The 11,707-nt window shown below is 32.4% G+C and overlaps 2 protein-coding genes across 2 annotated transcripts; one reads left to right on the forward strand and one right to left on the reverse strand.

Moving 5' to 3' along the window:
* Positions 1-771: 771 nt before the first annotated feature.
* Positions 772-3,749, reverse strand: LOC141675302 (uncharacterized). Its single transcript, XM_074482021.1, has 5 exons — positions 3,514-3,749; positions 2,847-3,354; positions 2,361-2,581; positions 1,192-1,390; positions 772-917 (listed from the first exon to the last, which is right to left on the reverse strand). Exons 1-4 carry the CDS (start codon positions 3,607-3,609, stop codon positions 1,232-1,234), a joined length of 984 nt encoding a protein of 327 aa, XP_074338122.1. The 5' UTR covers positions 3,610-3,749; the 3' UTR covers positions 772-917; positions 1,192-1,231.
* Positions 3,750-7,518: 3,769 nt separating this feature from the next.
* LOC141673667 (xyloglucan O-acetyltransferase 3-like) lies at positions 7,519-8,830 on the forward strand. Its single transcript, XM_074480412.1, has 2 exons — positions 7,519-7,959; positions 8,039-8,830. Exons 1-2 carry the CDS (start codon positions 7,519-7,521, stop codon positions 8,828-8,830), a joined length of 1,233 nt encoding a protein of 410 aa, XP_074336513.1.
* The last annotated feature ends 2,877 nt before the right edge of the window (positions 8,831-11,707 follow it).

An 11,707-nucleotide genomic window follows, 5' to 3' on the forward strand; every position in this document is an offset into this window, starting at 1 on the left:
AATTTTAAAAGATTTTTGTTGATTTTAATTGTTGGTGGATTTTAAAGGAGTTAATAAAAAAATCTTGCACAGTCTATCTGATTTTGTGAAATTTCCAAAAATTCTTCAAAATCTCATATATTTTAAAGAAATTTTAAAAGATTAAAAATAAATTAGCAAATCCATCAAAAATATTTTCAAATAAAAAAATCAATGGACTTTTGAATAACATCATATTTTAATGGACTTTTAAAAATCCAAATTAAATACCGTCAGATTTCAATGGATTTTTAAAATCTAAATTGAACACACTAGGATTTTAAAAGAATTTTTTTAATCTTTACTAAATATCATCAGATTTAGAATTTTTTAAATTCTAATTGAATATTTGTTGATTTCAAGAATCCAAAAAAATTCTTTAATACACCCCTCTTAGTATTTTAATACGGCAATGATTTTCAAAAAAATAAGCACAATCATATTATTTCCCATTTTAGACATGTTTTTTTCTTTAAAGGGAACATAAATATTGTTTTATAGCCGAATTTATTTTTGTCTCATCCCGATAATTTCTTAAAATACATACTATTTATAAAGTTATAAGCTATATTAGTTATTAAAAAAAAATAGAGATCGGTGATCGTTAATCTACCGATTATAATATTACCTGTTAATTTATTCATAATGACTTAAGGAAATTAGAGAGATTTTTTTCCAAAACGAAGCAAAACAGTTGTGCTACTGCACAACAGGCAAATCTGCTAAACACTAGCAGAAGCATGCAGAGGAACATTCTCAATCAAAAAATCAGAAATACACTTATTAAGAACAATTGCTTCAATTCTTATGCACAAACTTTTAAGACACTAGTTTCGCAGACAAAGTATGTCAATATCTGTGACATTGTCGAAATCTGTTGCATGATGATCCATTCATTCCTGTAGAAGTTGGGAGAAACATAGCAAGTCAAACAAAATATGATATGCTCTCACAATTTATCGTAACAGGACGCTTGCAGAATATAAAACATAATCACTATGCGATTCCATCAATAGATCATATAAATTTAGTAAGATATTCAGAATTTAGATTATTTATAGACAAGAAGAAAGCATCAGAGTACAGTACTCCAAAATATTAACGTGAAACCATTTGTATTGTTTGTAAAAATATTCCAAGTAAGATATGGGCACAAAGAGTTTGCAATCATACTTGTAAGAACCATTTTGGCCTATAAAGAGAGCTGCATTATCTAAACAACCACCCAGTCATTCTCTGGAAATTCCTCATCCTGCTGATTTAATTCTGCTGCGGACAAGGTCGGAGCAAAACTTCTCTCTTGTACTTGATCTTCCAAGCACACATTTTCATTAGCTTCTACAGACTTCGTTTTTGATGTTCCATTATTATTCTGAAAGTATATACAAACAAAACAGTAGTTCAGCAAGAAGCTGCCAACAGAATTGTATAAAACTAAATGTTTTGCATTTGTGTAACTAGAGTCACACATCAATGCCGATAGAAACCAGAAATAATAGACAAAAGTAGCCAAGGAACCACCATTTTTCACAACAGTTGTGTTCATAATGGAACAGAAATAGAGGTGATATTATCATGGTAACAGAGTCTTCCAGTTTTGCAGCAGTCAGATCGATTCACAATAATTATCAATGGTGCTTACCACCCTTCAATTCTGCATTTGGTTATTGCTTTCGAAACTTTAATTTTCTAGCTTTACTACTTCTCATGATCAACTATTTTAGAATGATATGGAGAGACACTATTTGAAAATATCTCAGATATGGTTGTCCATCAATCGAACCCTGTAGTTAACTGGTATGATTTCCCAAGGCAGCCTCTTGCAATTCCCCAAAGTACTCATATTGCTCATCGTAAACTCTCAAAGGATGAATCCTATCTAAAGAATGTATGCTTACATTTAGAATAAGGACTATATCATCATGTACCGCATGAAATTTTGCAGGTGAAACTTTTTTTTTAAGGCAGCTACTCTGTGGGTATCATTAAAGGCTTCCTTCCCTATACCATCTTCATTAGCAATTATAGTGAAACATTGTACTTTTCTACCAGTTAATTGCTTAAAGGGTAAATACTTAAACTCGTATTAAGGAAAATCCATTATACATTGAAGCAAGGGAATGCAAGATTTATGCTACACACCAATTTGTCTAGTCGAAAAAATCTAGTTTGCTCTGTTTATTCTGCAAGCAGAATGTGATTCCTTATGTGCATGGGCTAGAGTAGTCATTAAGCTTAATACGTGTAAAGGAGGTCCCCTAGACTTCTTTGCAATCTTTTCATAATATTATATACTTGGAAAAAAAAAAGAGAATAGACGTATTGTGAGACTAATCTTTTACCTGCGAGCCCCGAATTGTAGATAAATCACTGGTATTAACCCAAAAATAATCTTCATATAACTCTGGCTTGGCAAGTTGTAACTGAGTTGCATACATAAACCCTTCAGTAACCAGAGGACTATTGCCCCCTGCTGTACTCCACTCTTGATGAATAATTTCTGTTTTTGCATAATAATCCTCAAGATCCATAACATTTTCAGTACCACTAGCATCTGATTTGCCTGTAACAAACCAGTTAGTACAAATATTATTATGCAACTACTACAGCATCAGGAGGACGAGCATGAAATCAATGCATGAATATAAAGCATGATGACTTGAAACGAGCTTGCTGGCTTGAAATGAGATACTTTCATTTTTTATGTTCAGAAAAGATACAAGCACATATCCAATACAAGTTTCACCCTAATTCTATCTGTTCTTCTAATTTGTTTAGACGTGGAAACGTACAAGTCAGAGGAGTATATTAAATAATTAAGGACATACCTAATGACAGCATTGACAGGATATCATCAGACTCCACCCCTCGATCTGAAAGTTTAGCTTTAGGAAACTTACTACAATGAACAGAATCATCAGCTTGTCGATCACTTGCTACTTCAGTATTTGTGTCCGCGTGATGCCTACTAACTTCCCATTCAATGAAAGAACCAGATATGCTTTCAAATGATCCTAGGGAAGAATTTTTTGCTTCATCGATAAAAATTTCCCTATTGCCTGCATGTGAGTTATCATACATCCCCATAACTGCATATTCCCAGGGGGATATTTCTCGTTGCAAATGGTCATCAAAGACCCCAATATTTACTTCAGGAATAGGACACATGCTAATGTTAATCTTTTCATCATCTACAGCTGCAGTTGGCACTTGAGTATTGGAAAAGATAGTAACATCCTCTTCTTTAAGATCTATGAAATTTTCGGGGCTCTTAGGAATTTTATCTTGCACAATCTCAGACCAGAATTCTTTAATATGGGCACCAACTGCTAATAACTGGTTTTCAATATACTTTAGTGATACTTATTACGTAGTTAATTTATAGCAAACAAAAAAAAAGAAGAAATCTTCACTAGTTTCTGACTAAAGATAAAATTAATTCATACTAAGATTACGACACTAGATGGCAACTTTTAAGCAAGGGAATACTAATACCTTGCAGCTAATGGCTTCATCGACTTCAGAACAAAAATTATCAAACTTCTCTGATATTTCTCCGAACAATTCCTCACCTATCTTTCCAAAATCCATTTTAACTCAAGCAGCCACGTTTCTACAGAACAAGAAAATATTCAGCTCCTACGCATTACATAAACAGCCTATGACTGTCAATTTATGGTAATATACTTGTTGCATTCCACAAAACTCAAAATTAATGTAATTATTTTCTTTGTTATGTACTCGCATAACGGAGACAGTCGACGTGCTGCTCCTATAATGTAAATGCAACTTTACATCTGCAATGTCAAAATTAATTCATAAAGAGCTTCGACGGAAAACAAACTCCAGAAGTAGTTAAGCCAGTGAATGGTTGTGAAGAATTATTACAAGTACTAATGAGAAGAAAATCTCAAATACTTTTTCACGTCTTAGCATATACTATATGTTCCTGCACTCAAACCTTTATCTTCACCCCTTTTCTATAAATTTAAGCTTCCATATTACATAAATTGCATCCATCATAAAAAGGTCTTACCTAACATTACTCCAAAATATCACTAGGGTTTAAGAAAGGTCCCAACCTACACAACACTACCTTCACCCTCAGGGACGGAGGCAGGGGGTGGCCGGCGGGTGCGGCCGCCACCCCAAACTCCCGGATAATCGTGAAATTAGTATTAAAATTTATGAAAAAAAATTACATATTTATATATTTAGTAGTAAAAAAAAAAAAATTCGCCCCCTCAAAAATATATAAATTTTATGAATTTAGTACTAATATTAGTGATGTTTACAATAGTTATGAATTTAGATACACGAATTCAAGTATATTTTGTACATTGAAATTGTTAAAAATAATAGTTTAATATATAATAAATTAAAAATATAGATTAATTACTCGGAAAAAAAATTCGACACCCCAAACTGGTTTCTGGCTCCGTCCATATTCACCCTGATATCACATCCATATAAAAAGTAACAAAGACAACGACAACATTATCTACATAATAATTTCTTCAATTATGTTTGTAATCTCGAATTCCGGTGCTTGGTAATTTTTTTTGAGTAACGGTGCTTGGTAATTAAAATCATAGCTTCACATGTAACACACACAACTCAACAGTACAATGCATGTATAACAGGCTAATAGCACCGCCTCAAAAACATAATGATATCACTATTGTGATTGTAATAACAATTAGTTTCCATCAATACAGGCATAATAGTATAACAAAGATCAAAATTAAATAAATCCACAGATAATTTGAAACAAAACATGATCAAAGCATAAAAGGTGCTCGAATAAGTGTGCATGTACAAGAAACCAATAAAATCAAATTAACAAGTTAAAATTACACTTTGATCATACAAGATTATCATATGAGTGAAAGAGTTTAGTTACAAACAATGGAAGAATGAGAAAGAAATTTTAAAGTATTATTTAATACCTTGAAGAAAAAATGTCTGGGAGAAAATAAGAAGCGAGAGAAACGGAAGGGAGAGTTACAAGTAATTGTGGTTTCATGTTTGCAAGTAACAAAAAGAGAGTCATAGAGACTGGAAAGACTTCCATTCCTGTTAGTAATAGATTTTTTCTGCCTCTTCTCGGAAACCGTAAAAAAATGTAAATTACAGATTCTAATATTCTTATTCTTCAAGAAAATAAGCCATTATTATATTAGAAAATAAGCAATTATTATTAATATTATTATAATTTATTTCAATTCGAGAATGACTATCGGATAAATTTATTCTGGTTATATCCCAGTCTTCGTTTTGAATTTTCTCAAGTAAAGTTGTGAGCATCGAGATAATAATCTTGAATTAATTATAAAAATAAAAACATTGAAGTTTGCTACAACCTTATCTAAATTTTAAATTATAAAATATAATAGAATTCAGAATTGAGCAATTATAAATTTATAAACAATTATACCACAATCAAATTTAAAATCAAATATAAAATTATATTTTAACATAAAAAAAATCTAATAATATCGACATTTAAGTCAAATATTAATGAATTTATATAAGATTTTTGAGCTTTTTCCAAAAATACATTAAATTGGAGTTTTTCTTTCAAAAATACAAAATTTTAAAGTTTTAATCTGCAAAAATATGATTTTTAATTTTTTTTTTCAAAATACGATTTTGTAACCCTATGTAATCTCAAACGCAAGCCGATACAATCACATATGCAATCAAAAAAAATTATTATTTTTTTCTGAAAAATTGTATATGTTATTAGTTTTAGTTGCAAACCATATTTTTACAATTATTTTCAAAACATGATAATATCGTAAATAAATTTAGAAAAAGTAGTATTTCCGATAATTTCTCTACATTTTTTTATGTTGTTTATACTGCTCTTTTTACTTCTGTTTCTTAAGAAGTAGAATCATATTATTTATAAACGAGCCCGAGCCAAACATTAGTCTGTTCACAAATAACCGGGTTGAATCGAACTTGAGTTGAGTCGAGTTCTCCACGAATACTTCGTATATATTTTTTAATCGACAAATCTTAAAGTATAATTTATAATTTTTAAAAGTTATATTGAGATCAAATACTAATTTTATATATCTTACAATTATAAAAAATGTTATTTCCAGATTACTTTTTTTATTTTCAGAGCAAAAGATAGTGAAAAGACCAAATTACCCTTGTATTGATTTGTTGCAAGAGTTATTATGTGTATTCAGGGTGTTAGTTATGCCATTTCACCCCTCACAATAAAAAAATGGCTCTGGAAATAATATTTCCTCAAATTATATACGTATACTCACACTCTACACTTATTTCTTAATCGATATCATTTTATTTTTCAAGATGAGTTTTAGAAATATTTTCAATTTTATTTTAAATTAGGGAGACATTCATAACTTTAGAAATCGTACATTACTTTTTAAAATGCCGATGTCCAAATTTTATTATATTTTGATATTTTACTTAAATTTGGTTTACGTAAATTACAAGTTATTTAATGGTGTTTATGAATATGTGAAGAATTGAAGATGCGTATATCATAATTATAACAATAACTCATAGTTTGCATTACAAAAAAAATTAAGTGTTAAATTTACAAAAATAAACTAAAATTTTATAATAATTAAATTATTAATAAATGATAATAAATGTAGTAATAAAAATATTTGAGTAAATAATACAAAATAATTATATGTAATATATAAATTTTATTCGAGTTCATGGAGGGAGTAACTCTATCAATTTGATTTGTTATCAAATATTTTTTATACGGAGACCGAAGGATTAAAGAATGTAAAAACAAGATACATTGCTTGGGTAATGGTTGGAAAAAATTAAAATAAGATAATACGATGTCAACTTTTGTTATAATAAATAAAGTTTGCTATTTCGAAAAATGCAAAGAAATTTTGAAGGCCCAAAGTAAAGCGAAAGAATTTGGCAGGCACTTCAGTGAACATCATAATCCATGACTCAAGTGAACATATATAATTTAATACGAATAATTTACCAATCAATGTGAAGTAGACTACTTCTGAAACCACTTCCCAGACGAGCTTCCCTAGTTTCCATCTCCAATTCTTACGGTGCAGTGCAAGTACACTCATTTATTTGTTTACTGAGATAACATGGAACCTTAGTTTATTAATTAGTGGAGGTTAATTATATGTATGCAACTGTAATGAGTAATCTGTAACCTCAAGCTAAGCACAGGGGCCAAAATTTATAACCACATTTCTGTAGTACTTGCTCCGTATTAACTAATCGCCTAGTTGTACCTAATTAAAGCACCAACTTGTTCGATTACCTAATTCCATTAGTACTGCTCACATGGCCATGGCCTGGAAATATGTATTAATTCCCATGAATAGAAGTAATCTGACCTTAATTGTTTTTAAGTAAAATTTACTTGGGATTTGATTCATGCACATGCAGAGTTTAGAATACTTACTCCTTATACCTCTCTAACACTGACTGTATGTTTCTTCCATATCATTAGAAAAAGAAACAAGAATGGAGGCAGTGAAGAGAGGAAATAGTGTGGGAATACTGTTCATGCGCTTGTTAATCTCGCTAGGAATTATTAGCTTTCTCGTCTTCTATTCACCAAAAACTTTCACCTTCGATCAAGGCTACGGAGGTATGGACATTCATTTCCCTCTGCAAACTGAAGACAAGTGTGATATCTTTAAAGGGGAGTGGATTAAAACAGGCGAAAACGAGTCTTTGTACAGCAGTACTAAATGTGCATGGATTCCGGACTGGAAGAACTGTTTTAAGCATGGAAGGGAAGATATTGAGTTTGTAAATTGGAGATGGAAGCCTCATGCATGTGAAATGCCAAGGTTTGCTGCCAACAAATTCTTACAGATTGTTAGGAATAGAAAGATGATGTTTATTGGCGATTCTGTTGCTCGTAACCAAATGGAGTCTCTACTCTGCATCTTGTCAAAGGTAACGATTGTCAATTTGAGAGCTATGCTTTATGACATATAGGAAGATAATATTATACCTAACATTCATTTTCTTACAGGTAGAAGTGCCTACTGAAGTTGAAAAAGAAGATGATGAAGCTGGCAACTGGACACTCTATTTCAGCTCCTACAACTTCACTATCACGTTTGTCAGATCGATATTCCTAGTGAAGAGTGAAGAGATAATAATTAATGGTTCTTCATCTGGTTCTTTTAACATCTATCTTGATAAGGTCGACGACAAATGGACAGAGAAACTTCCCAGCACAGACTACGCAATTATCTCTGCTGCTCATTGGTTCTTCAGAAAGAACTACCTATACGAGAAAGGGAATCTAATAGGATGCGTTCATTGTAGTGAACCAAATGTCACAAATTTGGGACTTGGTTTTGCAGTCGGAAAGGCCATAAGATCCGCGCTTGAGTTCATTCATGGCTGTAAAAACTGTCATAGCTTGATGACAATATTACGGACATTCTCACCAACTCATTTTGAAAATGGTACTTGGAATAATGGAGGATACTGCAACAAAACAAGTCCGATAAGTAGTGAAACAGATATCGACTTGGGAGGTCCTGCGTGGGAATTGAGAAATGTTCAAAAGGCAGAAATCGAAAGAGCACGAAGAAAAGCAACAAAGAGTAACAGTGATCAAAAGTTCTGGATTCTAGATGTGACTATGGCAATGCTTATGCGTCCTGATGGACATCCAGGATCACACTGGGGCAACCAGTGGATGAAGGGCATAAATGATTGTCTACATTGGTGTTTGCCAGGTCCTATCGATGTTTGGAATGACTGGTTGCTCGAACTAATGAAAATGAAAGCTAGATCATCACCTGAGCTGTAATTGCCTTCTTTCGATCTTCTCAAGGCAGATAGAAGAATTTGACAATTTACTGTTATACCATTTCAGATTTCGCAAAGTACTTGGCTTTCTATTTTCCGAAACTCATTTTATTCTTATATTTTCTTGTTGAAATGAAGGGGTAAAAGTAGTACCCTTATGTAAAGAAGCAACATTGTTAATCTAAAATAGACATCAATCAAAATATCTACACAAAGGAGAGTAGGCTATTTCAGAACAATCAAACACCCACTAATAGGCAATGCCTGTTTAAACTTATCAAACCACGTATCACTTTATTCAAAATCAAGTACTTATCTTTGAAAAAAAGGCCATCAAAAGACTATGAAGTTTGAAGAGTGTAGATGGAAGTGAGTTATATGTGACACTTGATAGAAAGTTGGAAAAGTATGACTTTGAAAATTGTAAGATAGATGAAAAAATTGGGAAGGGGTGTGAAATTTTAGATAAGCAGGGTGCAGCCAAGAGTGCACCAAATCTATTTAACTTCACACATGATTGATGTAATTCTGCAATAATCTATACAATGAAAATAATCCATCTTCTTTTTGAATAATTGTTTCAAGCAACTCAAAACACGAAAGAATAACAGACTCAATGGGAGGCAGCAGTTCTACAACTGTTTTTATTACTTGGTCATTCTGCTTCTTCTTGTTTTTATTTTCACTAAGCTCTACATCAGCAGTAGACAATTTAAGGGCCAACCAAACCATAATGGATAGGAGCACCATTGTTTCAAACGGGGGTCATTTCGAGCTCGGTTTCATTAATCCTGGAAGGTCCACAAATCGATATGTTGGTATATGGTACAAGAAAATATCCAAAAAAGACTGTTTTGGCATGGCAAATATTTTTTAATAATTTTATAATTTTTTAATTATTAATTCTATTTAATAATTAATTGCTTAACACCCAAGTTATCCTCTCTCTGAAATAAGAAAATAATCAATCTCAATAAATCAATAACGGAAAATATTTTTCAACGATATTCTTCAAATCAGGAAGATATCACGATGCTCAGATAAAATCAGATAAAATCGGTAATTACCACATTAACGAAACTTGTCCCTAAAGTCTCTTAGGGATAAGCCCAAATTTTATAGAACTGCGTAGGCTTGATCCAATATAAATTGGTACGCAGGCATCTTGGCAAAGGAATCCGATACAACGAGACAAATCGAGACACCTCCCAAGTCCAGCCTCTCTTTTTCATAAACCCTAATCTCACAATTATACACAAATCACTCAATTATTCCAGCAACCCTCCGATTTCGTGTTGTTACGAAATTCCTCCAACAACATTTGGCGCTAGAAGGAAGGCTTTATTATTCGAGCAGGACGAATAATATTACAAAACTCCTGGGATTTATGGTTCATCCATACAATGGGAGGTTGACAGTCAATTACCGATGGTGAAAAAAAAAGCTCGTGGCAGATATATCTTATATGGATGTATAATAACACACAATTCAGCGGAGTCTAGGCGGTGCAACATGGAGCAGCAAAGGCAGTCTCATGATGAATAACAAGACTCGGCGGCGGCATGCAAACTTGGCGAAAAAAAATATTTTAACATGGAGCGACCCGTGGCGTTTAAGAAAACCAACGACCAGGCGTTTGGAGTCACACACGGACGAACTTGTCAAGGTGATATACACGCGCGGACAAGGAGAAAAAAAAAAGGAAGCAAAAATGGAGTAAAAAGAATGACGAATGAGCATGTCATGTTGAGATCGCGGGGCCAGCAGGAAAAAGAAAAGGACAAAAAACTTGAGGAACACTAAAACGCACCATAGAAAAATGGCGACACTCGGAAATTCACAGCCTGCTATAAGCCGAAAATAAAGATAAGATTTATTTTTCTCCTGATTTATTTCTCCAAAATTTATTATTACGTGATGAATGCATAGATATTATGTTTTTCTTCTAATTTTTTATAAGAAAAATATTTAGTGATAAAATTCGTGCGAGTCAAATATTTTTATGATTGTAAAATTATTGCACCATCCTAATTTTGTACGACACACATATTTTGGGAAAATATCGTACGAGATATTTATTTGAGAGAATTGTGGATTTTTAGAAGATCGTACGAGCTGCATCTTTTGGAAAAATAAATTATATATGCGAGATGCATAATTTTGAGAAAAATGTTGAAGAAAAAGCATTATTTTGGGAAAAGTAAATATCGCGACAATTTTAAATTGGCATATTTATTATGATTGAATTGTGTTTAAAATATTTTGCATATACTGTCTCGATAATACATATATGTCGAAAAATATTTTCAGACTTGTGAATGAGAATTGCTATGTTGGGTAGCTGAGACAACCACTTGGAATGATATACACTACCGATTGTGAACTTGTATTGTTGACACTTTACGCCTAGATAGGCAGAAAGATTACAAACGGAAAGATTGAAGGTATGAGCTCACCTTATCTCAAGTATGGAAAGAGATTCAAGGTGCGAACTCACCTTATCTTAAGTACAGAAAGAGATTGAAGGCCGGGAGTTCCACCTTATCTTTTGTTGGAGGCATGTTTGTTAATCTTGTTACATTCATATAATACTAGCAGTTCACCTCAATAATACAATTTTATAATCGGTTGTTATATCTATCTTGAAGTGTGTACGCCAAAGTCCAACTTAATAATGATATTCACAATGATTTTTAAAATTTGTGTTCGCTCAGCCACAAACAAGGGAAATATGTGTCCTTTTCGGATCTTACATGGTCTCGCACGTGCATATGCATAATTGTTTTGAGCACGAAGGTGCTCTATGTTATGTACTAAACTCTGATTTTTAGTTGTTTCAGCGATCGAAGAATATTTAGTTCTTCACTGCAGCAAGCTA

The sequence above is a fragment of the Apium graveolens genome, chromosome 7 (assembly GCF_009905375.1).
Source record: "Apium graveolens cultivar Ventura chromosome 7, ASM990537v1, whole genome shotgun sequence".
NCBI classification, from domain to species: domain Eukaryota; kingdom Viridiplantae; phylum Streptophyta; class Magnoliopsida; order Apiales; family Apiaceae; genus Apium; species Apium graveolens.